The sequence below is a fragment of the Styela clava genome, chromosome 8 (genome assembly GCF_964204865.1).
Source record: "Styela clava chromosome 8, kaStyClav1.hap1.2, whole genome shotgun sequence".
Taxonomy (NCBI): domain Eukaryota; kingdom Metazoa; phylum Chordata; class Ascidiacea; order Stolidobranchia; family Styelidae; genus Styela; species Styela clava.
In genome coordinates, this window is record NC_135257.1 from 15,430,181 (window position 1) to 15,457,413 (window position 27,233).

The 27,233-nt window shown below is 35.8% G+C and overlaps 2 protein-coding genes and 1 long non-coding RNA gene across 3 annotated transcripts; all 3 read left to right on the forward strand.

The window, feature by feature from the left end:
- The first annotated feature begins 1,121 nt into the window (after positions 1-1,121).
- On the forward strand, positions 1,122-4,552 carry LOC120346324 (uncharacterized). Its single transcript, XM_039416033.2, has 5 exons — positions 1,122-1,181; positions 1,567-2,492; positions 2,568-2,705; positions 3,016-3,160; positions 4,047-4,552. Exons 2-5 carry the CDS (start codon positions 1,611-1,613, stop codon positions 4,280-4,282), a joined length of 1,401 nt encoding a protein of 466 aa, XP_039271967.2. The 5' UTR covers positions 1,122-1,181; positions 1,567-1,610; the 3' UTR covers positions 4,283-4,552.
- Positions 4,553-18,746: 14,194 nt separating this feature from the next.
- LOC144425863 (uncharacterized) lies at positions 18,747-21,273 on the forward strand. Its single transcript, XR_013477705.1, has 3 exons — positions 18,747-19,009; positions 19,777-19,935; positions 20,870-21,273. It is a non-coding gene; the product is annotated as an uncharacterized LOC144425863 (long non-coding RNA).
- Positions 21,274-23,811: 2,538 nt separating this feature from the next.
- Positions 23,812-26,694, forward strand: LOC120345542 (succinate--CoA ligase [ADP/GDP-forming] subunit alpha, mitochondrial-like). The gene is made up of 5 exons (XM_039415028.2): positions 23,812-24,009; positions 24,496-24,779; positions 25,511-25,706; positions 25,802-25,953; positions 26,278-26,694. The coding sequence occupies exons 1-5, from the start codon at positions 23,844-23,846 to the stop codon at positions 26,503-26,505; spliced, it is 1,026 nt and encodes a 341-aa protein (XP_039270962.1). The 5' UTR covers positions 23,812-23,843; the 3' UTR covers positions 26,506-26,694.
- Positions 26,695-27,233: the final 539 nt, after the last annotated feature.

Here is a 27,233-nt window from a genome sequence, read left to right on the forward strand (position 1 = left end):
ATGTCAGAGTGAGGTAATAAAAATTCTACAGTCATATCACTCAAATTCAATGGTAGCACAATTAGCCATTAGGTCGGTTTGCATCAGATATTCAATTCTTTTCTCATCTTTAAAATTTTAGAAAAGCCGAAATTTTTTATGCAGGTGGTCAACATACAGACATACCATACAGATATAGCCAACATGTTTTTCAGGGTCTGGTATAGTTTAGTACCACTTCTGGAGGGCGTAGCATAACGAATTTTGTATATGTTATTCCCAAACCCCACCTGACTGTGTCATTCAAAAATTACGTCACTACGACGTTACAATCCCGTCATAGAGCTTGCCAAAGTAGGTATAGCTACGATGGCCCGGAACGTCATTTGTGCTGCCGATAATAACGAACCCACTAACGCCAGCTATCTCTCTCATATCGGGGTCATTGCGAGAAAACGAGAGACATATCTTGCTCGATTTCGGGTGATTGTCTGCGCGCTTTGGACGATCATCCGTACACTTTGGAGGGCTTTATCACGCCACCGGGACTTCGTAGTGACGTAATTTTTTGGTGACGTGATCAGGTGGGGGTTAGAAATGACATAATCAAAAATTGTGGTCTGGTATAGTTTGGTACCACATGCACTTCTAGTAGGCCTGGCTCAACAAGTTTTGCATATGTCATTCCTAACCCCCACCTGACCACGGCACCAAAAAATTACGTTATTTACGCCGTCACAGTGACGTAATAAGGCTCGCTCGAAATCAAGCAAGCTAGTCTATTTCTCTCGTTTTCTGGTCGCAATGATCCCGATATGAGAAAGATAACTATTAGTGAGTTCGTTATCAGCGGCGCAAATGCCATTTCGGGTGATTGTAGCTATACTTTGACAAGCTCCATGAAGTGATTGTGGAGTCGTAGTGATGTAATTTTTGGATGGCATACTCCGGTAGAGGTTAGGATATGCAAAATTCTTTATGATACGCCCACTGGAAGTATTTGCGGTGCTAAACTATACTAGACCCAAAAATTGTTGAGCCAGGCCAACTGGAAGTGCATGTGGTAGGCTACTAAACTATACCTGACCCGATTTTCAATCAACAGCTACGTACCTATTTTTTCATTTAGCCCAATTTTTATGAATGATAATTTAGCAATTTTGTTTACTTGAGTGATCAACATGCACCATCATTGGCTATCGGTACCTCATGTTTACTGTAACACGATTCATTTTAGTATCGATAATTATCAAAGCCACCTGACTGCTACTACAGTACTATGTCCCCCAAAAATGCTGAAATGACATAGCCATTTTATTATAGTATTAGGGATACAGCCATTTTATAACTACCCCCACTGGAATGAATATTCAGTAGTTAATATATCGAACTGTAATTTGATCGGTGACAAAGAATCTAAACCTGTAAACTGAATGCCATTTTTGTTTCCATGTGGGATTGCTATATTGATAGTTAGTGATTTGAACTGCTACTGGATCTCTATTCTTCTCATTAACATTACATATGAATCATGAAAGTATGCGATATTTCCAAATCTTACCATGTTTATATCCTATTCCTTATTAGTATTTTGAAGAATTGAAGTTGTGGATATAAATTCAAATCTGAAAATGACTAATCCAGTTGGACCTTTGAACATGAGAGCTGACTGGGATCAAGTTGGTTCATCAGAACGGGAAAAGAAGCTTGTTGTAAACAATGTTCTTACGTTTATGTCGAACAAGATTCATGAAATTCAACGTGGAAAACTGATAGACATAATAATGAAACATAATTTGTTTACTGATGAAATGATAAGACAAGCTAGAATAGTTCTCTGGGCTCATTGTGCACCAGAGTCATGCGGATTTAACAGAGAAGGCCTTCAAGTACGGAGGGACAATATTGAAAATATGTTCAATCTTTTGTCTTTACTGAGCACAACAAGAATGAATGTCAAGTTCGTAGCAGATGATATTAATGTTTTTCCAGCGATACCACATGATGAAATGAATGATGTTGATATATCGTCACTTTTTGACTCCATCGCTGGTCTGCAGGCTGACTTGTCATCAGTTGTATCAACATTATTACCAATGCAGGAAAAAATATTTGAGCTAGGAAGAAAAGTTACAAGCGTGAAAAAAAATTGTGCAAAAAAGGCTATGACAAGTTGTTCTGAACTCTATCAAGATGACAGTGATACATCAAGACTAGATAAAACTAATACTTCATTATCGTGTGATTCTCCATCAGATGCGTCTGTCAACAGTTTGATCATGCAAACTGAGATCCCCCAAACCCCCGATGTTCTTCCCAATCCTCCAGATGTTTTACTCTCACCCCCTCCTATGATCCCATTGAATATGAGTGATATGATTTTACCCACAATGGTCAATAAAGAACATGCTCAAACCTTCGCTAAAGTGAAGCGACCAAAATCTACCATGATACCATGGCAAAATAATGCAAGGAGTTCTAAGTCAAAATTATACTCAAATTTGCCCAGTAAGGTGAGTACTGATGTTTTTGTTATTACCTTCTTTTACTCTGCTTGCAATTTTAATCCTAGATTTAAATTTATGCAGCTGAAGGGCATAGCTAAAACCACTGACAACGCGATATCATGCGCTAACTGCAATACCACGAGGACGACACTTTGGAGACGAAGTGCAAAAGGAGATCTTGTTTGCAATGCATGTGGATTATACTTCAGACTACATGGGGTGAGAATAGTTCTATTAATGCCAAATTTTATTGTTGTGTGTAAAATATTTGTAGTATATTCTTTTACTTTATTCTCAAATAAAAGTCAAACCAATTTAGTACCAGAGGTCATGGTTGAAAATATAGCAAATTTTTATTATCAGCTGCGGTTTGAGATGAAAATATTTATTCTCTTCTCATCATGTCTCAAGATGGATGATTTCAAATACTAGCTGAAAAATTAATCAATTGAAATAAACAGACAATAAAGAGGCAAACGAAACAAGCATTCTCTCACACTTTCGTATTCGTATGGTTCTATCATCTTAGGTTCCTCGTCCTCTTGCTATGAAGAAAAATGGATTACAAACTAGAACAAGGAAGGAGAAGAAAAATAGAAAAAGCTCGACACCTCAGCACAACAAAGCATCAAGTACAAGTCCAGGATCTCTGAAAAACAGCACACCGATTATTGGTATATAGCAAGAGTGAATGATATTGTATCATGTTTTTGTGCTTGTTTTCGATGAAATTTCCAATATAAGTTTGGTATCCACAGCTAAATAATTTCTTAGCTGGAAAAGAGTTGAAACGTAGGCTTTATTATAAAAGAGTGCCTTGGCTTTGATCTCCAGATCAAATAATCCACAGCTAAATAATTATTTTAGCTGGAAAAGAGTTGAAACGTAGGCTTTATTACAAAAAAGTGCCTTGACTTTGATCTTCAGATCAAATTAACCTTGTATGAATGCCAGTCTATTTGAAAAAGTTAGCGGCAGTGGTTCTCAACCATTTTTGTTGAATTCCTCCTTTTGCCTATTCTGAAACTCCCAGAATCTCCCTCCCTATGCCTAAAACTACTTTATTTTTTCAAATGTTGATGGACTTTGCTTGTGTTATTTGCAAGTCGCACTCGCATTTTTGTGCAGTTCATAATGTGTTCATGAAGTATTATGGTAATAAAAAAAAGAAGATTAGTAATATACAGCGAATACGAAGGAAAATACCGCCCTTGAAATGGCAAAATTCGTCCCAAGTTTGAAAACGTTGATTTGAGGTCATTTGACTTTCAACACTTTGGTCAAGAGTTTGACTTGATGGCAGCATCACATCAATATATATATAAACGTGAAAACTAGGTGATCTATCATTTCCATTGTTCACCTATTCGTTATTTTAAAATACTTCTTTTGTTTTCTATCTGCATGTGAAAAATTCTAGTATGCAATCTTTGGATTCAGTCCATATTTTCTGATTTATCTATCATTTTGGTTCCATTTGTTGAATATATGATCATTCAACTAAATGGCTGTTGAGGTTGTACAAGCAGAAAGCTTTACTCTGTATTTAATCTTGTTCAGATTCATCAGCGAGAAGAAATCTTGAAGAATTTCCATCTATGATCGCTTGGAGCAAAACTGTCCATCAACTTTATGGACTTGATACAAGTATGTCGTCACTTCCATCTACAACTGAAAGTGCATCGATGTCTTTGCCACAAACCACTTCATCTCCAGCTCTAAGTTCTGCTGTTAGTTCGACTACTTTAAATCCACATGCGGTTGTTTTGAAATCAGAAACAGATGATCAGTTTTAGGTTTGGCTGCTTTTCGATGGAGGATTTTATTCACTTTCACTTTTTATCCATACGTTATGTGAATATGGTATATGCCTGCTGTGAAAATTTGCTTCAAATTTGTTTCCAATATAAGCCTATTAAAGTCCAGGCAGGGAAATTAAAGTACCTATCTTAGTCAGACTCTGATGATCAGTTTTTTTAAATTGTCTGCACTTCCAAATAGAGATTTTTTTACTTATAATTCTGTGCACATCCTTGGTGTGAATACAATATTCAATATATATGTCATATGAGTCAGTGCGCTATTTACAAGCCCTTTTTAATTGAGTGAATCCAGTATTTTGGTGATACTTTATTTAGGAATATGTAAGGGGGTAATTGCTAACTGAGCTGATAGACCCATTAGGGATATCTTCATGGGAAACACTTTATTGATATTATATTATGAAGGTAGTGGGAAATATTATTCAGCGATATAGAACTTATAGTATTGGGTGTTTGGATCCTAGTTAAAATCGTTACATTAGTCTTTTACTGATACCGGTGTAAGCAAATTATTCGAATTGCGTATGGACTCAAATACTATCGTTCATTTTTAGTCAATTGACAATCAAACAACGATTTTAGATAAAAAGAATAGCGCTATTCGGGGAGACTTTCACTTGTGAACGTTTTATTGTTAACACGCCACTTAAAATAAAAGCTCTTCAAATGCCTTAATTATTATTAGGGTTATTCGGCGATTTAAGTATTCGTAATAGCTTTTCATCACTATTTTTATTAAATGAATGCCGGTCCCTACAACGAAGCAGTTTTAAATTGATAGCGCTTAAAATATCTATTGCACGCCAATATTTTTGGTCTTCAAAAGGATTAAAACTTCTTGACAATGAATAGAACTGCGCATTTTCGTTAAAATTCTTCATTTCGGGTTGTTTCTATTGAATGAATTTACTTTCTCACTACATGAGAAATATGATGTGATTGAGAGTGAGGCAGGTAGCAGACGAAAATTGCTGATCTTTAGGATATATATAACCAATTTCATGCTTTGTGGTAATTTGTTCCGAACTTTCTAACCTCTCAATATGCGGTCGTCTGTCAGCACTGGTTATAATCCATGTTTCGTTAACTCCTTTGGACTGTATGAATATTGCGTCTACTTTTTTTTTGTCCCTCCGTTCGTATATTCACAACTTACGCTCAACCTTTTTATATTTTCTTGTCATTAATCGGGAGGATAGTAAAGGTGATCAGGAGGTGTGGTACCGGTTATTACAGCAAGTTGCCGATTGACACATGTCCAGTTTGCGAGTATACAATTTAAGAATTAAAATTTCATTTTAAATAACAATTTTCATGGTGCTATTTTTGAACAAATTGTTGGATGCACCAATGACTAATCGCAACCGTGCCTTTTGGTACCCCTGCAATGGACGTGCGTATTTTCAGTTGGAAACTATCGTCAGATTTTGCTGAAATTAAGGTTTTATGTACCATTCGTCACCTAAACCCAATGCGGTCAAGTTTGGCATAGTCTCGCAAAAAAATCAAACGTGTACCCAGTGATGAGCTGGAAAAATCGTAACAACCGGAACGCACCTAATTCGTGTATGCAATATATATTTACAACACGGCGCGGACGCTGCCAGAAATTTTTGTCTGTCCCAAGATAGAGCCGAAGAACTACAATGAAATATGAATTCATTACCTGAAATATGTCTGTTTATAATTACAAGAATATTCATACCAATTCAATACAAATGTTATTATCAGAATGTAACAGGAAAAATTTTCGCGGGGTCAAAGGTCGGCGAAAATCCACTACATCAGGGGTGCACAACACGGGGCACGCGTGCCAAATTTGGCACGCCATACGCTCAAACGTGGCACGCGAATGGTTTTGTAAAAATGAAAATTGCATTTATGATATACATTAAAATATCACGTTTCTATCAAAATCAGCAGCTTTTCATGACATTAAATTGTTTCAATAAATAGATTCGTTTTTATGAATTATTATTGAAATTTGTTTGTGTGTTTTGTTTTAAGGGAGTTAATTTACAATACCAACGATTGTGCATGGCACGCGACAAGAATATTTTATAAAATTTGGCACGTGTTCTCATTTGAGTTGTGCACCCCTGCACTACATGTTACTGCTGTACTAACTAATTGTTTGCCGCAATGTAAAAAGAATTATTACGTAACAAAACGTAAGTAAGTAACTGAGTTTACCGGAGAAACTAAACTTTTCATGACTTAATTTTATTTCAACAACAGGAACGCAAATGCAATAAAATGTCCAACAACCGGAACGCCGTTCCGGTGCGTTCCGGCTACAGCTCATCACTGCGTGTACCACATCTGGTCAAATGTTCAGAATCTTTTACGATCCTGATTTCCACAATGCTCTACAATGTAAAGTCTACATCGATCTTGATTTCAATTAATAGCCTTCCAGATAAACTCATTCGCAATCAGTAGTCACCCAAGCGAGATTTGGTGGGTCGGTTTCGTCGTTTCTAAGTATATATATCACAAATATTATATCGCGCCCATTGTTGAAAATAAGGTAGGGTTCTTTATCGCACTGTTAGATACTTAGAGTCTGCACGCCCTTGCATCTGGCTGCCACACACTATTGACCCCGCGACTGTTACGGTATTAACCCTAACAAATTCAGGCTTGCAAAAATTGACAGAATGTATTTGCCTTTCGTTGTTTCTGCATCGATCGCCAGCGTGTACACCATCGATACATTTGTGATGCCATCGATAGTTACACAGCCCAATGAGCATATATACAATGAGTGGAAACTTGCAAAGATTTGCTCATTGTGGCATTGTTCCCTGCATTTTTACGTCGTCCAGCTAAATGGTTCGTTGCATATTAAGAAAACGCATTGCTCGCTGCCAAAATCCCTTGCTTCCGCCGAGTCGGGTGCGAAATTGGCCGTATTAACTTGACTTGAGGTCTTTAATTCTTCAATACATATTTGATTTTGGGTTTCGATGTATGGTACGCTGAAAGCATACAACTATGAGCATATGCTTATTGGGAATGCATATCTATTAGACAGAAAACGTATCTACAGAACAGAATATGAACCAGTCGCCGAGAGGAGTGCGGTTATTTATGTATTTATTAATTGATATAACATGGGATTAAGCCGAAAAGAAGGCCTAGATATAGGGCGAACCACGGCCTCTCTCAATCATAGCACTGTGCTCCATATGAATCACATGGCTCTGCGAGCTACCGTATTCGTTTACTTATTAAAATACTGATTTTAATTATAAATTACTCTGGGATATCTTGAAAACAAAAGCCAGAAATTGGAAGAAAAGCAGGGAATGAAATGTGTGTATTATGTAATGGAGAACCTGAGTTTGTTTCATATATTTTCCTGTATTGTAAATCTACAAAAAATATTTATGAAGATTTTGTTTTAGATATATTAAAATTGATTAGAATACAATTTGTTATCAATATGATTCTTGCATATTATTTAATTTTAAAGATCCTTTATATAGTCGTATAGATACTGTTGATTTGGATGCAATTATACTTTTGTAATCAATAGTGAGAAATATTTCATATCTGCTATTTACTATGTGAATTAATTTTTCTGTAATGAAAAGTATTTCCATAACTGCTTTTTACGATTCTCCTTATTTTTGTCCTATTAAAAGTTCGGGAATTGTCTGTGTTACACAAGTGAATATCCCCCTACCGATAGAATTTAGTCCATTTACACAACTTGATATAAAGTAGGCGAACAAAATTAGTTACCTTCATATTGGTACACATATATCTAGAGCACCATTTTTGTTTGGAATGTAAAATATTTAATATGTGAACTAATTTTTCTGTAATGCAAAATATTTTCTACAGCTTCTGTATTTTTTATATGTCACTTTTCATTTCATCGATAATACACATTGTTCATTCTTTGTGGAGTTTTCGGTAACTTTACAGATGGAATAAGACCGACATTCAGCTTTTTCTGTTTCACTCTTCAAAAAGGTACTCTTGAAGTATGTAAACCCAGTTGGTAGACACCGGAACCATGTGTACCAGGTTAGGGTCTACTACATACAAACATTCCCAAACTTTTCACCCCCTTTTTAGAATTTGTGAAGTCTTGCGCCCCACCTCAAAAATAATTAGCTAACAACAATAAGCTACAAGTAACAGTAGTAAGGCGTAAGTATGTTTTATTGGAAAAACATGTGGAAAATACATGGATGGAACAAAATAAATGACAAGATTTGATATGCAAATATTTACAAGTTTTGATATGCATTAAATTAGCCAAGTCCGGAAGTCAGTATTTTAAACTAATAGAGAGAGAGAGTTTATTTCGTTCGTCAAACCATGAACATATATAAATTATAATAAAAAAAAAACAGATGCTCAGGTGTTTGACTGGGAGACAACGTTACAACATTTCGGGTCATTTAACAGGTTCGGTGTTAAATTCTTTAATACCTCTCATATACCTTATTCACTATATACATTATTCACAAGAATTTTTGATTTGAAAAGTACTAAATAATCATGTTTTGTCCTAAGATCATCCTTTATTCAGCTGATAAGTTGACATGTATTGCATATCTACTGCATAAAAATGGGTAAGCGAGGATACCTATTATTTGGAAAATTTGTCTACTAAAAATGAATGTAATAGGACATGGATTTTTTATAAGCAAAGATGGGGAAAATTCTATTATTATAGCACTTTAATTATAAACATTTGATAATAGTAATGAAATCATGAGTAGATTTCTTTATACACTATAATTTGAACACATCAAATTATAATACTTGATTATGACAGGCAAGTGATTTGGAGGATAGTAACACACAATAATACATGATCAGGATTTGACCCTTCTCCAGCAGATATATATATGAAATAAAGTGCTCATGTACATATCTATATTCGGCTACAGAGCACGTAACATAGAATGAATTTTAAGGCGAAATATTGATAATATACTGAAATAGCAATGATACCCAATAGGTTATTTTTAAATAAGTATTACCGGTACTAAAAAATAAATAAAGTGCTCATATAGATATTTGGATACAGAGCAAGTATCATAGAATGAAATTTAAGGCAAAAAACTGATAAAATACTAGAATAGCAATTATAATAAACATTATGATACTTTTAAACGAAGTATTACTAAAAAATAAATAACGTGGTCATGTACATAGATATTTGGATACAGAGAAAGTGTCATAGAATGGAATTTAGGGCGAAATATGGTTGCAAGTATGATAAACAATTTGATATATTTATAAAAAGTGTTACTAAAAAATAAAATAATAGATTATGGAGTTCCAGCAAGTGTGCTCATAACAAATAAAAAGATAGCAATTCATTTACCACAGTCAGGGATGGCCAATTCGAATAAAGTATTCGAATATCTCGTCATTCGAATATCGGAATTCACGTTCATAAGAATATCAGATATTTGTATGACGTCACACATTTTTGACGCCGCTTTCAAGACGTTTCCGTTGAATGAAAACATTCTCGATAGAAACTTGCGCGTGATTGTTTTCATCACTCATCAGCGTAACGTGTTATTTAGGCCCGTAAACGCCTTTACGATTGTGTTATTTTCTCTAAAACGAAAATTTTCCACAAATTTGTTCCACGATAACGATAACATTTATTTTATTTTTGTACTCGCACAGAATTGTGAATCTGGTAAATACGTTTATTGGCGGCGAGTTTCTAAAGACAACGCAACTTTTTGATTGAAAAGCGGCAATTCAAAATACTGAAAATAAAACCGTAAACAACATAAGTTTTATTGAGGCCCGCGAAAATTAAAAAAACGCTTTTCTAGGCAGTGAAAATTGCAAGATTTCGTGTGCCTCTGGCACACATTATGTTTGGTTGGCGTTTAGAAACATATCGTCAGTAATTGAGGGCGGGATTTGCCTGATTATCCATTACTTTCAATTGCCGTCGAATATTTTCGGGTTAACACGATACAAGGTTTGAAACGCGACTTTTTCCCTGGTTGTGAAGATGTATATGATATAATTAATCTAAAGTATATTCAATCAATTTTATTGTGATGAAATAAATTTTACTCTGAGATATTTTACTCTGAGCATTTCGATCGAGCGGAGTCACTGTTAACAAGTACATTTAGATATTTGCCGAATTCGCAAAATACGGATAAAAACAATATTTACTCGGACAGTTTACCTCACGTTTTTGTTTTTATGGCCCCGGATTGCAATGGTATATAAGAGTGGTGAGGATTTTATTTTGTCGACGCAACCGCAGAAGACAATTAAATTAATAAGAGCAAGACATTTTAAATATGTCCGTGACGGTCACGAATTCATCACTTTGCACAACAGAAAAATATATATTCGTTGTTATATTATTTGTTGTAAAAGTCGACTCTTTTAACAGGTGGCATAATCGCGGCGATGAATATGTATTTTTAATTTACTGCTAAACTTTATATGTATATTCATTGTATGAAATGAATTATTCTCTACACTTAACAGGATTTTATATAATTATTTGAGATTTTTCTAACGGCGATAACGAGATGGCAAGATTGCAAAAATACATATTAAAATTAAATACATCAAGCAGTTTATCTCGTAATTTTAGGTCACAGATTGCCCCGTGGACCGAATAGTAATGTTTTTTTTTGACGTAAGAAGAAGCAACCGCGAGTTATGTTGGACACATTAAATTAATATATAAAGATATTTTAGAATCTCGTAGTTGTCATGGATTGAATATTTTACGTAACAGAATGATCATTATACGCTGACAAGACGGCTCTTTGAACGAGCGCGGAATCGCGGTGGGTTTTACAGGCGGCAATGAGAATTTCCGATTTTGAAAATCCTGGCTGCGCGCTGGCAGTGGTGGACATCTATTCTCTACTAATTTATTTCTAACTCCAAACACAACAATATGTTACACATAATATCAATATGGTTCACATAAATTTATATACAAATATACTGGTAGGTAGTAGAATACTCTAGGCTTAAATATTAGAATTTTTAAAGGCATAATGGATTTTCCATTGTTGTTGCCTGTATTGCCAATAAATTTTATTACTCTCAGAAAATATACACAATTATCTGAATATAAAGAATATTTTTGTCAATAGACTCGACTATTATCGTAATATCATGGTACCAATGATAGAAAGCGTCAGACAACTCCTTGGCTATCTTTTCATATGGTCATTTCTACAAAGTGAATAATTTTGATAAACTGACTGTGTCACAAGTTGGTATTATTTTTTATTAAAAGCTATAAACTATCAATTACTTTGTGTACATATACTGTTGGTCTGTGGCTTCATTCTGATATTTCTATTGAAGCTTATTTCCTAATTTACTGGGTTTTAATCAACTAAAAAAAATGTCTTATTTTCGATTTTAGAATGTATTCGGAATTCCAGATTCGAAAACATTATTTTAGAATGTATTCGGAATAGTTTAGTATTCGGAAATGGCCATCCCTGACCACAGTGAATTAAATTCATTACACATTACTACTTGCTATAACACAGCAGGCACATGATACTCATCGTGTTTTGAACTTTTTTAAAGGTTTTGCTCGCTCTCCAGAACTCTCCATTTTTTATTTGTTTGTATTGTCAGATTGTGGACTTTTCAAAATAAACTATCTCTATCTATAATATCAATGAATACAATATCCCAGGTCCCCACTTGGCTTGTTCATATTCTGTTCTGTAGATAAGTTTTTTGCCTAATAGATGGTATGTATTCCCAATAAGCATTACAGTATGCTCATTCGTTCACTCAAGGAGTGATTTTAGTTACGGTAAATATAAAATAATATATATAATATAAATAAGTTCATATTCCATTTTGCATCCATGATCCAGTATTTATTTTGTTCCATTCCAGTAGTAATCCATACCATAATTAGGTTATTTTAATAAATGCATTGATATAAAACAATAAAAATAAAATTAGTAAATATAAAATACATATCATAAACATATAATTTTCTTTTTAAAATAATGCTTTACATAAATTTTTCAATTCCCTCTCAAATGGGTTGTTTATTCTATAATTCTCTTTATTTTTCTACATGTTATGGCCATTTTTATCTGCTTTTTGAGAAAGGCAAAATGTGGTGTTTTATTTTCGAATATAATAGAATTTCTCATGGTCAAAATTTTATATCTCACTATTGATTACAAAAGTATCATTGCATCCAAATCAACAGTATCTATATGACTATATAAAGGATCGTTAAAATTAAATAATATGCAAGAATCATATTGATAACAAAATGTATTCTAATCAATTTTAATTTATCTAAAACAAAATCTTCATAAATATTTTTTGTAAATTCACAATACATGAAAATATGTAAAACAAACACAGGTTCTCCATTACATAATACACACATTTCATTCCCTGCTATTCTTCCAATTTTTGGCTTTTGTTTTCAATGGCAAGATATCCCAAAGTAATTTATAGTTAAAATCAGTATTTTAATAAGTAAACGAATAGCTCGAAGAGCCATGTGATTCATATAGAGCACAGAGCTATGATTGAGAGAGGCCGTGGTTCGCCATATATTTAGGCCTTCTTTTCGGCTTTCTTCTCCCCTTGGATAAATATGTAAATCCCATGTTATATCAATTAATAAATACATAAATAACCGCACTCCTCTCGGCGACTGGTTAATATTCTGTTCTGTAGATACGTTTTTTGTCTAATAGATATCCATTCCGAATAAGCATATGCTCATAGTTGTATGCTTTCATCGTACCATACTTCGAAACCCAAAACCAAATATGTATTGAAGACGGCCAATTTCGCACCCGACTCGGCTGAAGCAAGGGATTTTGGCAGCGAGCAATGCGTTTTCTTAATATGCAACGAACCATTTAGCTGGACGACGTAAAAAATGCAGGGAACAATGCCACAATGAGCAAATCTTTGCAAGTTTCCACTCATTGTATATATGCTCATTGCACAGCCCCAAAAAAGATCTCCTACTTCACGGCGCACGGATATGGCAATCATCAACTCGAACGCGAGTTACCTTCAACTCAGCCTGAGAAACAGGAAAATGATGAATAACAGGTCCGGTCAAGATTATAGTATCTTGCATGCAGTGTTTCTCAAACGCCTTTTTTCAGAATTTGTCTCGCGCCCCACCGCCAAAAGGACCCTACTAAAAAGGTAGATATTAGTCACTAAAAAGGTAGGTGTCAGTACAAAATGACTAAAAGGTAGGTATCACATGTATCATTGACTAAAAAGGTAGGTATCACATGTATCATTGACTAAAAAGGTAAGAATCACAGGTATCAGTCACTAAAAAGTTAGGCAGGTATCAGTAGAAAATGGCTCAAAAGGTATGTATCAGTAGTAACCCTAACTCTTTAGTCATCTATTGCTGATACCTACCTTTTTAGTGACTGATACCTACTTTTTAGTAGGGTCCCCGCAAAATAACTAGCTAACAATAAGCTACAAATAACAGATTGTAAGGCGAAAGTATGTTTTATTCAAAAAACACGTTGAAAATACGTGGATGGAAAGTAAATTATTAAATAAATGAAAAGTTTAAAAAAAAAGCAAAATTTGTGGTTATTCCTATTAATGCAGTTGTTTTTGGCTGACAAGATGTTTAATCCGAGCTGGTTCCTGGCTTTTGTCTTCACGTGTACTAGTGTGGAAAGCCCAATTCCGCATAATTACGTTGATGAAAATGGTATTGATAATTAAAATTTAACCCAGAATTCGCTGAGTTACAGCTCTCTGCAATCTATCCAAAATAAGGCGGGCAAGATCAAATCTAACAAATATTTTCGATTACTTTCGCGCCCCCTCGAAAAAATTGTCTACTTCTTGTGGGACTGTAAATGATTGATTGTTTGAGAACCCCTGCCTTATTGATTTGTATGTATGTATGTTTATTCGTCTCGTAACAGTGATAAAAAAATAAATGAACGATTATTATTATGTTAGACGGGATGCATGCACAAGACCGTACTGGCCTAAAACACAAATGTGCGGCATACACCCTTTTTAACAAATATAAAACAAAAAACATTAGATTAAATATGTATAGTATGGTCCCGTATATAGACAGTTGTGCAAGGTGGGGCAATGGGTCGTTTGTTGTGGTGAAAGTGGTAAGGGTGGAATATACAAAACTGTTTATACAGGAGAGTTTATAAGACAAGACAATATATATAAATAGAGACAATACAACACCAAATAAACATATACATAACAATGAAATCAAAATTTAGGCGCAAATACAGCGCCTGAGTGGTGAGACCATATAGTATGAATGGGCGAAGTACAAGAGATAAATTTGCGGTTCTTATGCCTATATGGTATGCGTCACTCAAGGGCGCTAGTAGGGTCTTTGATAGAATATATCTATTTCAGCAAAATTGTGAACCATACAGATTTTGTTGAAATACTCCAGCTCGAGTGTCAAATTCTTAGGTATTCCTGTTTTATTTATAAAATTGAAGCCGAATGTGGTAAGAACTAAAGGAAAAATAAACTTAAGGAAAAGCATTTTAACAAAGCCCGTCATGATTGCATTTTTGCCAGAAGAAAATAAATGTATAAAAGTACTATTTAATTAGGGCTAATATTTTATAATCAGAAGCATTGTTTCCATGTCATGGATTGCCCTAATTGTATTAGGATCACAATAGAGTAATATAGTTTTACGGGGGGAAGGGAGGAATATATTTGATTTTGTGCTATGACCTATATGAGAAAGAAAGGGTCCAGCATGCTACTTTGACAAAGAGAACTGTTTCTATTGATGGCTGGATTCAAATTTGATGTAATTGTAATTTATTATTTTTAACCTAATTTGCTGTTTTTATTGTCTTTGTCTAATTAAGCATGATAATAAGATTAGAACGGTGAGTTAAAATATTAATTCAGTTCATTGTTTCATATTGCATCCTGCTGAGGTAGCCTGCGGAGTTTGAAGTCGTCATCTACTGAGTGGTGATTTGATATCATTCGGAGTTTCCTGTTGGTGCTTTCAGTCCAAATAGTCTTTAGTAGCCCATCTTAGTAACCAAATTCCCAAAAAAATAAACTCCGACACAGTAATAGGTTCAAAACAAAGATTTTGAGTAATATGATGATAACAAATGTTGCATAGGTTTGGAACGAAATTCTGAGTTAGATTTTTTTAAGCCATTAGGTAGGGAATTCCGAGCTTTTGGTCCACATACTGCAATGAATTTTTGTGAGATACTTTGAGCAACAACTGAATGAAAATTTTTTCCTTATTTCTGCTATTTGGGTTTGTGCGGAATAATCTGTTCAGGCTGGATGGAAGTTGCCCGTTGTAGATAGAGAACATCATGCTGCATAGTTCAAGTTTAGCTAAATCCTCAACACGTAGCAGCTTATACCCAGATAGCACAACTACGTTGGGCCAACGTTATAATCCGCCGGCAACCGTTGTACGCGGTTTTACAACCATTTACCATGGTAAGGCCATGATTGGTCTTCAACGAAACATGCCATTAGGCGAAGAAATGGGCGCGCGATTCGAATATAGCACATGCAGTCGCCATTCATTTTGGCGGTAGGCTACTCGTAATCGGTAGCCTGTTACGAGGTTTTTGCCGTGGATGGGACAGTGACATTGAACTTTTAATGCTTCCATAGTAGAATGGCGAAAGTAGAGATAGCCTAGTTTGTAACCGTGTAAGTTTATCTCATGGTACCGGTACCCTAAGTGCGTTGTCAGGTCACGGTTCATAAGGGTGATAGGGTACCATACCGGTAAAATTTACATATTTATCCCTGGACACCGTAGGTACCGGTACCGGTAACGACAGAACGAGATGAGGTACCGTACTTGGTCTTTTGGCATTTTTTTGTTAAAATTTCTTAGGTTGCCATCTCTCATTTACCAGTATTCGTTATCGAGTACCGGTACCTATGGTAGATACCGGTAAAAGTTACATATTTATCCCTGAACACCGTAGGTACCGGTAACGACAGAACGAGTTGAGGTACGTTACCGTACTTGGTCTTTTGGCATTTTTTTGTTAAACTTTCTGAGGTTGCCATCTCTTATTTACCAGTATTCGTTATCGAGTACCGATACCGGTATTGGTCCTTCATCCCCGGATATGATTTTTCATATTTACTTTATTTGTCTAAGTGCGAACATTTCCGCAGCCCAAATCCAACCCGTTGAACGACTTAATCCAGTAATCTGATTAGTTGTACATTTGTGAACCTTCTGTCTGATGAATTTCAACAAATCTAAATACAGATCTCAATTGGCTGAAATCTAAAATATGTTTTAAAAATTGCCACAGCCCACAATCAAACTGAAACTAAAATTTGATGTTTTTGGGTAAAAAATAGCTCAAGGATTATTGTTTTCCCTTTTTGTTTTTGTAACACTTTAATTAAGTTTTGTTTCTAAAGTATAACTTCTTACGCCACGCATGCGAGATGCGACATGGCCTGCCAGTCTAGGTGCGCAAAATTTTTGCACGTGGTCCGAGAACTTTGCCCAACCCAAAGCGTATATATAATACAAGCGAGGCAACGCTCTGACAATGGACGCCATCTTGTGCCTATTGTTCTCGGCCATATAACACGGCGCCTTATGGGAAGTTCTCACACAATTATTGAAACATACCTAATATTTTCATTAATATTTTAGATAGAAAGATTTTGAAGGTCGCATTTTGAAGTAGAAGCTTAGGCGAACATGATGATATACTGTCATGTTTGCTAAATTGCATTTATAGTACATTAAATTGTCTTTAAATACAAGTATGCCGGTTTCGAGTTGCTTCCGAAGTAAGTTGGCCATTCTCATCGTCATAATTGACCATTTGACAATAGCGTTCTTTGTGATGTCACAGATGGACAGTTGTATTTATTCGTCAAAATTACCTCGGGACTCAAATTCGCTTCAATGGCCGTTTCCATTTTCGGGTCAACATTCTCGCCTGTCAAGCTCCATAATTCCCCTTATTTTTAGTTGCGTTATATATTTAAGTAGCATATAGCTTAAAGTTCAAAATCCACCCTTCGGCTTTATTCTAGCCCTTATAACAGCTGACTTATTGGATTCGGTACAACAACACGACGAAAATTTCCCATGAGACTCCATTGTTTCGCGTTTTCCCAAAATGGCACAAGATGGCGTCCGTGAACCTGTTTTACATTAGGCAAGTTGGTTGCCGGCCCTTGGCCCAACCCTGCTCTAGTTCATATTTTCAGCTTTGTTGAGAAATAAATTACTGATTTTTGAATAATATCTATTTTGTTTTAAAATTCAATAGAATTATATTGGGTAATCATATATATTAATATGATTTATTTTCAGTATGTATGCTATGTAAGCTTACCCAACCAACCTTAATTAAGTGTTATTATTTTTTTAAAGTGAATTGAAAAGTAGACCGCTAGCAAAAAAGATTCGGGCGATTGGGGGGAAGCCCATCTATGTACAATGACTGCCAAATGTGCATGCAACTGTGCAATGCCCATCGACTCCAAAAGCATGAAGTATTGTACGACACATCCTTTACAAATATTTGGACATATTTTGTGTAATATCCATTTCTTTCCGGTTATTCTAAATAATTATTACCGATTAGATATTATGTCAAGTGTCAATAAGTTTAATGATATATACCATTTTTATAATAGGCCCTATGACAATGGACTGGAAAATTCACCTGCTTCGAGTCCCTCTTTCACGCAATCATACACTGTGTCATTTCAAGCATCTCAATGTTTCAATGCGGACAATGCCCAAAACAGGTGTTTTTGTTTTATAGTTTGATAGTAGCTCCTTGCATATCTGTGCCATAAAATATTGCACAATAGCTAGATATATCGGTTGAATAATTACCTAGTACAACATCATGTGGTTAATACCGTATTTTCCAGCGAATAAGTCGCTTTTCTAGACCCAAATTTTTGGCCTGAATTTGGGGGGGGGAAGTCTTTTTAGGCGAGTATGATCATTATCATTTTTTTGACGCCTTATTATTGAATCCGGACAATAAAATACCTTCGGCGATAGCATCCCCCACGTCCTCATCAGGTTAGTTTGAATAAATCGACATTCTCGTGCTGTGAATCTGAAATTTCAATGCTGTGAATATCATATTTGCATTATCATATATGGATTGATTATTACGCTACAAAAAAAAGTCATAGGCTATTTTAACCAATGCGCAAACGCAGTGACCGCTCGAAAGGCATTACATGGTAATTTGAGATTCCTGACGTTGATGCGATTTTACTACCCCGACCTATTGGCCGGTTATATGCAAAAACCCATTTTTCAGGCCTAAAAACAGGTCTCGTCTTATTCGCCAGGTAGACTTATTCGCCGGAAATACGGTAATTAATATTAATGAAACATTTATATTCTGGTAATTAGTATAGGCCATTCGTTCACGTTTATCATCTGAAAGACAATCATGTACTATATATTGTGTAACACTAACTTGATTTTCAAAGATCTAGCCATGCTCCAATCCAGTCCATGGAAAAATTGTTGGGACAGGCGGTAGAAACTCTTATGCTACAAGCTACGGCATCTGCAACTTTCCACTGATTATAGTGTGGACTCAGACATATAGGAATTGATGAAATTCATTGTCAATTCATTGTCTGATTACATTTTGATCCAGAATACATTCAAGGATGAAAAAATGGCTCGTAAGTTGAATACTTTTATAGGCTGATTACATACACTTTACGGCGGTGGTTCCCAAATTTTTTTTCTGCGACCCCAATTTTTGTAAAATCACAGACTACAGACTACACAGACCCCACAACGAGAAAACATTAAAAATCAATTTATTCTAATTAATCATTCTGATGAAAATCGACTGTAAGTTTGTGGGGCGTTGGTGTAACCTGGTTGCACTTAACTGTTTAGTTCAGTGGTTCCCAACCTTTTTTACCCCAGCGGGCAAGCAAAATTAATTTAAAAGAGTTCGCTGATCGGTAACACATGCCATCGTATGAAGACCACGATGTAAAAATCTCTGAGATTCAGAATATTTGTTTAGTTTCAGTACAATGTTAAAATATTGCAGATTACTCCATAATTAATTCGAAAGCTAAACAGAACATGAAAGTAAAATTATAGGTGAAAATACCTTTGCTGGGTCTCATCTTATTGAGTGCCTTTTATTTTTTGTCGTTTTGTTTTTGACTGCATGAAGCGCTTCGAATTTATGTATGAAATACAATATGCCCCATATTTTCGCTTCGTGTTCAAGGAAAATTATTTAAATGTCTAAATACGATCCGATCGCAATATTAAAATTGTTCACTTTTATAAGAATGGGATGTGGACAAAACACATATGTGTATATTTTAGAGTAGATACTCACGATAATTAACATAGAGCTTTTGCAACGGATGGAAACCTTTTCATTAGATGTATTCTTATAATTGTGCTTATTTACTCATTCCAGATAAGATATTTGTCAAGTCTCGGAGGTTGCTCCAAGAAAGACTGGATTGGAGAATCATGAGCTCAGTTATAACAAATTTACTCTCCCGCTCTTTTAACTGTGCAGGACGCGGTGGATAAGAAGGAGTGAGTGGGACGCCATTAGTTTCTGCTATTGAAGGTATGTAATATGTTTATCATATTGTACCACCATATTTCTCTGCTCTACCCTCTTCTATTTTATAAGTATAAGATTATTTTGACTCCAAATCAGCTTAAGATAATTCATAAGGGAAATGAACAAAAATTGATTAAATAGAATCTGACAATCTGGAGTGAAAACAAAACCTTAATTAAGATAGAAGCGTAAAGAATATAAGGTTTTGCCAAAAAGATGTCTATCGTGTTCATGAATTAAATTAAGTTACACACACACAACAACAACAGAGATATAATAAAATAAAAACAGGCGAGAAAATTTAGATAAGTTGGGTAGATGATTGTCAAATTAAATAATGATTTTGTAAACAACTGTGAACAGTAAAGAAATTGAATGTAGATTTTGTATACAAAAGTGAACAGTATAGAAAAATATTTATTAAGGAGATATCGCCAAGCTGATTATGGTTAGAGTCAAGTGCCAAATTGCCAATCCAATGTTGCCAGAGTTTAGTGCATAATGGCGAACAGTGGTTTTCGAACTTATTTGTATCATCGCTCCCTTACAGTACTTTTTACATTATCATCCCCCCCTAGCACAACAGCAAATGATGAAGTTACAAATAAATTTATTATAAATCAATTAAACAAATAGACTAATCATGGTGCATGATGTTTCTAATACGATAGATGAATTTCAACAAGGAATATTTGAAGACATTTTAGTCAGATAAAATCTCAAATCATCATTATGCGGAATCAAGAACTTCTGTATTTCTCGATTATTATTGTCTTGTCAATGTAAGCTTCACTCACACATTTGCGACTGCAGAAACTTGGCTTAAGATTCCTACTCTGAAAATTTGTTGGGATGCAGTCATTCAGACTAGGCTTTGAACTCTGGTGCTGTAATTTGCTAATACTGCAATTTAACACAGAATTTTTATATTTTCCAGCTCTGGATGATCTGGCAACGAACTCCGATTAATTTTATTACATGTATACATATTTGTAAAATAAAGACATTTTGTTATCTTTTGTTTTTTATTATATAAATAATGTTGGATTAGTGGGAAATTTCTATGTAGTATAGATCCATTCACTGTCTGTACAACACATCGCCTAACTTGGCCCGACCATATGCCACGATTGTATTACAACGTGTCACCTACGTAGGCCCGGCCATATGTCACGATTGTGTTACAACGTATCGCCTACGTTGGCCCGACCGTTTGCCACGGTTGCATTACAGCGAAAGGACCGACGTTGGCCCAGCGGCCAAATCTTCGCTGGAACATGGTTGTTCGCCATTATCGGGCCGGTGGTTCGAACAACGTTCGGCCATGGTTGTTCCGACGTAGTTGTGCTATCTGGGTACTCTTTAAATAAGTCATCAACTTTTTCTCGATTTCCTCTATTGAAAACTTTTCTAATAAAACGGTTGCATACACTTCGAATTTTTTTGATAATGGACGTTTGGCGATGAACATAAGCTGAAGCGCAATATCGAATATGGCTTTCTATTAGTGAGTGGTATAGGGATATTAAACAGGATGTATTTAAATTGTTGGCTATTTTCGTAATAGCACCTAGACCTTGTTTTAGATAGAATCAGGTTTGTGTGCTGTTTCCAACACAATTTGTCATCAATTATTACACGCAAAAAGCGCGTCTGGTTAACTCTTTCTATATTTATTCCATTCAATTCCAGATTTTGTTGCGGTGTTAGACACTTTTGCTTTGGCGCGCTAAATACCATATATTTAGGTTTTTCCAAATTAATAGTGAGTTTGTTCGCAGACAACCAAGCTTGAATATTTTCCAAGTCAGTATTTGCTTTGGTCAAAAGTTCAGGCAAGTCTTTGCCTCGAAGATATGGCGTTGAGTCATCAGCAAAAAGTATGATATCAGAGTGATGAAGAGAATTTGGAAAGTCGTTAATAATGATTGAAAAACATAATGGAGCCAAAATAGAACCTTGTAAGGTGCCTACAGTCAAATTACAGTATGGGCTAGATGCTACGTCATTGTATATTACTACTTGTTTCCTTCCTGATAAGTAGCTTTCAAACCAATTATAACTCTAACCTCTAACACCATTATGGTGCAATTTGGCTAGTAATATGTCATGGTCAATACTATTAAATGCCTTGGAAAGGTACAAGAACATACTAAGAGTATACTCGTTCTTTTCAAATCCTTCTAAAATTTTACTGACAAGTAGAGATGTTGCATGGCATGTTGAGTGATTTTGGCGAAAGCCAAATTGCTGGGATTAAAAGAAATTTTTTTGGTCTAGGAAATGATTGAGTCTCTTGTACATAATTTTTTCTAGAATTTTGGAAAATGCAGAAAGTAAGCTGATCGGTCGGTAGTTTTTTACATCCTTTGCATTTCCTTTTTTGAACAATGGAATAACTTTAGATAATTTGAACTGGTCTATGTATTTACCAGATTGTATGGAGCAATTAAAGATATGCGTGAGAGCACAAATACAATACCAGGGCATCATTCGTATAACTTTAAAGGGAATTCCATCTATTCCGCAACTGGTTTTGGGTCGAAAAGGTTTCAGAATATTTTGGACTTCGAAAGCTGTTGTCGGGGCAAGGAACATGGAGGTTTTACTGGGATGTCCCATATATTGCTTAAAGTCGTTCTTTCTAGTATAAGTAAACCGTTCGATCATTTTATTTCCAATTGTAGAAAAGTGCGAGTTAAAATGATCTGCTATTTTGACAGGATCGGAGGTTTCCTGGCCATTAATAGAAAATACTCTACGTGTAGTCGCAGACTTATGGCTGGGTCGCAATCGTAGTAGTCTGGCAGGTGACCCAGGCTAGCAGCGCTCCAACATACTGTATAATGAAACCATAGTTAACTCAGTAAACTATTAAAATCATATTTTTGCACCTAATTCTGTTATATGTTCGCAAGTGGCTCTACTCCCGTGGTGTGCGTGTGACCTTGCAGAATAATCTGAAATGGCCGTTTTGCCAGTTTATGAAGCACTTGTGTTTCAGCCGACTGTTACCGTACTGTGGCAGACTTGTAAGTGTAAGATGTGATGTTAAATGTACATTGTACGGTATAAAATACATTGAGGAAAGGCGACTGAGGATTTACTGGAGTGGTTGCTTGACACTAGATTCTGAGATTAAAATACACTTGCAGATTTGACATAACGCAAAGATGCAGTTGCAGTTTTAGGTGAGTGAACACGTACCACTTCTTTTTGGCAATACCTTCTATCTTGTACGTTTTAAACCTTGTCCAAGGTTTTGTTCACTCTCCTGATTTCATAATCAGTTTTTATTACCGCACCGTACCGTACAACGGCTGACGGCTAACTCGCCGTGAAACACTGAAACAGCAGAATGGTACCGGTACCGTACCGGTATAGAATCTGTAAACCATGCAAACTATTGCAGTATTGGAAGAATTTTGTGCAATAGACTGATAGAAGGTTGTACAGTTCAAGGGTTTTTACTGAGTCTGTGAGCTAAGTCAAGTTTATTTTTTCCAACCAGTAAAAAAAATCATACACAGATAGTGAGAAAATAATATTTGCAATTTTAGTGGGCTACTGGGGACGCGGACGGGAAGCCGCAGTTGAAACATGGATAGTATTGTGGAAGACCATAGCTATTTAGGCCTTAATGCTTTCAGGCTTCGGCATATTTAGATACAGAATTAGATACCGGTAAGGTACCGTACCTTGCCGCCTTCAGTACTGCAGTACGATATTTGTCAAACTTTTTTCAGTTATCATTAGGTTAGGTACGTGGCTTACATACCATGGCATCCACAATGTCGCATCAGCTCGTGGCTTTATCAAGACGACTTTTATCTCGTACCTTGCCGCCTTCAGTACGATATTTGTCAAACTTTTTTCAGTTATCATTAGGTTAGGTACGTGGCTTACATACCATGGCATCCACAATGTCGCATCAGCTCGTGGCTTTATCAAGACGACTTTTACCACAAACAAGATTCGTACTTCCGAAGAGATCTGAAAGCTCTATTGTTTATGATGCTACAAGAAAGAACATGGCTATCCAGAGGAGTACAAGAGTTATCTGTCAAGGTTTTACTGGTAAGTTTCATTATCTGTTTTAACAACTAATGAAATTGATTATTTGGATTGATTGAGTGACCCATTGTACACAAGCACATTCCAATTTGTATTTTTCAGATTGATTTTAAGGTAAATTGAGTTTACAGCCCAAGATTGTTTATTATGGTATTTTAGTTTTTTTTCATATATATTCAAACCATAAAAGGCATTTTATAGAAGAAAACTTAAAAAGTGGGGCTAATGATCCAAAATAAAGAATTAGGTGCAGTCCGAATCCAATACTCGAAAGGTCCGGATCCGGACCGCGGTCCGCCAGTTGAGTATCCCTGGCATAGGTTACACAATATGTAAATATTATTTGCTGTATCTCATTTTGTCTGCTGTGCAAGTACTACAATGTTTTATTAATTTCACCTCATATTCACATAATTTTTGTTCGTAGAAATATGGAATAGTATCAATCTCTTAAATTTTTTAAACCAGTAATATGACTTGTCGTTTTAGGCAAACAAGGAACCTTCCACAGCCAACAAGCGATTGCATATGGGACCAAGATGGTTGGTGGCGTGTCACCAAGCAAGGCAGGAACAACTCATCTTGGCCTTCCAGTGTTTGCATCAGTGAAGGATGCTGTGAAAGAGACAGGGGCTGAGGCATCTGTGATCTATGTGCCGCCCCCTTTTGCTGCCGAAGCCATAATAGAAGCTATTGATGCGCAAGTGCCATTAGTTGTTTGTATCACTGAAGGTATTCCTCAACAGGACATGGTTCGTGTGAAGCACAAGTTGGTACGTCTTCATTTGGCGATTACAAAAATTTATGCTCATACTATTATCTATACGATCGGATATTTCATTGTACAATAATTTGCTAAATAACCGGGTATAAGGTTAGTATTGCATCTGGCATGGCTGTAAATTATCAGCTAAGTATAGAGTTCTACCTGGTTTTGTTTTAAGTTACCATCATATTTGATGCAAATTTATCTCACCACTATTTCTCAGCTAACCAGGGCTACAACGCAAGCATTCAATGTTGTGTACTTATGCATATGCACTCATGCTAAACCGTAGACTATTGCCACTTCAATGCCCGCAAAATTAAGTAGAAATCAATTGGATTCATTAATTACTGGTATCGGGCAAGTTTGCTATGGTACATTTTTCGGCGCTCCAGAAGTATGTGTACCAATATGAAGGTAACTAATTTTGTTCGCCTATCTTACTTCAAGTTGTGCAAAGGGGCTGAAACCTATGGGCAGGGGGATATTCACTTGGTTAACACAGACAGTCCCCGAACTCGTAATAGAACTAAAATAAGAAAAATGGGAAAAAAATTATTGCCTAACCTTAAGCTGGTACACACACTACACTTTCTACAGGAGTACCCATTTTTTAACATCGAACAATAAATTAAATGCTTGTAAATCGGACACTCTGTAAATAATGAGGCGCTCAAAGCTTCACAAAATCCCTCAGAAATTGATTCGTTTTATTTCAGACATTTTTATTTCTTTCAGGTGAGACAAAGTAAAACAAGACTCATAGGTCCAAATTGTCCAGGAATTATCAGGCCTGGTGATTGCAAAATAGGAATCATGCCTGGACACATACATAAACCAGGAAAGATTGGTATCGTATCAAGGTCGGGCACATTAACTTACGAGGCAGTGCACCAAACTACACTGGTTGGCTTGGGACAAACATTATGTGTTGGTGAGTTACTAATTAAATAGCAAATGTTGGGTTGCATCTTATTTAGGCACACAATTTTTGTATTATTCAATTTTCATAATTTTATATTTCCCTAGGAATTGGTGGAGATCCTTTTAATGGTACTAATTTTGTTGATTGCCTGGAAGTGTTCTTAAATGATCCTTTGACTGAGGGCATTCTTTTGATTGGAGAAATTGGTGGCGGTGCTGAAGAAAGAGCTGCACAATATCTTATTGAAAATAATATGGTTAGTTATCATTATTAGCATATGTTTGTGATGGCGCCTGCTTTTTATTTTATTTTCAATATTTTCTCTGGGATTTCCTGAGATCCGATATTGTACCCGAAACTTTTCCGTTTTATTTTAAATCATGAAAACTCTGTCGATCATGAAATTCACACCTGCCTTCCATTTTGATTTTGCAAATTCTGTGCTCAACTGAATTTTAGTGTGAATCACATAGGCTCATGGTACCACGGTTCGTTATTGGACCTCCGTGTCCATATATATCCGAGCATTGTTATCTTGTATTAGATATATTATGCCAGACTTTTATTTCTTGGTTCACAGGGAAGAAATAGTAAGCCTGTTGTTTCCTTCATCGCTGGGGTAACTGCTCCACCAGGAAGAAGAATGGGACATGCTGGTGCCATCATATCAGGTGGTAAAGGGGGAGCAGAAGGAAAAATTGCTGCTCTCAGGGATGCTGGAGTAAACGTAACTATGTCGCCTGCGCAAATGGGGACTGCCATGATTGAAGAATACACCAAATTTTATGGAAGAAAATCTTCTTCATAAACCATACATGCTTAACGTTCAACCAGGTCATGTGTTTAATAAATTGTTTATAACCTCGTTTATCCCAAGGTTGAGCCTGTCTTGGTGGTGAGTTTGTGACAAATTAAATATATTTCTTTCTGTGTAATTTATTCCAAAAGTGATTATTAAGCCCTCAAGGATTTTCGAATATAGTTTCTCTCAACTTGGTTATCGTGGCTGTTTACCTTTTTATGGACAAAGTTGTAGTGGGAACACTTGAGTAAAAAATAGCAGATTTACCTGGTAGCCCACATCAGCGGAGGTCTCAAAAGGATCGCAAAAGTTTGGTCCATTAAGATGAACACCGGTAAGCTTGAGAAAATGTTAAATTGTGATGTGGATACCGAAGGTACTGAAATTCCTGTATTTCGCTTGCCGTACTCTATTGAGTAGAGGGTGCTCCAGAAGTATGTGTACCGATATGAAGGTAACTAATTTTGTTCGCCTATTTTACAAGTTGTGTAAAGGGACTGAAACCTATGGACAGGGGGTATATTCACTTGGCTAACACAGACAGTCCACGAACTCGTAATATAACTAAATGAAGAAATCGAAAGAAAATTATGGCCTAAACTGGTGCGCATACTACGGGAGTACCGAATAGAGTAATATTCTCTTGTACGAGTCCACGGGCATAGCCGCATATGGTGGAGACGAAAAAGAGCTCGGCGGTCGGAACGTCGTGCTGAACGTTGCGAATATGCATC

Excerpts from the sequence above, each read along its gene's own strand:
- LOC120346324 (XM_039416033.2), top strand. The coding sequence starts at position 1,611 with ATGACTAATCCAGTTGGACCTTTGAACATGAGAGCTGACTGGGATCAA. Across the intron at positions 2,493-2,567 it reads ACTCAAATTTGCCCAGTAAG|CTGAAGGGCATAGCTAAAAC; the intron begins GTGAGTACTGAT and ends AAATTTATGCAG. Across the intron at positions 2,706-3,015 it reads TATACTTCAGACTACATGGG|GTTCCTCGTCCTCTTGCTAT; the intron begins GTGAGAATAGTT and ends CTATCATCTTAG.
- LOC120345542 (XM_039415028.2), top strand. The coding sequence starts at position 23,844 with ATGGCATCCACAATGTCGCATCAGCTCGTGGCTTTATCAAGACGACTT. Across the intron at positions 24,010-24,495 it reads TATCTGTCAAGGTTTTACTG|GCAAACAAGGAACCTTCCAC; the intron begins GTAAGTTTCATT and ends TTGTCGTTTTAG. Across the intron at positions 25,707-25,801 it reads GGGACAAACATTATGTGTTG|GAATTGGTGGAGATCCTTTT; the intron begins GTGAGTTACTAA and ends ATATTTCCCTAG.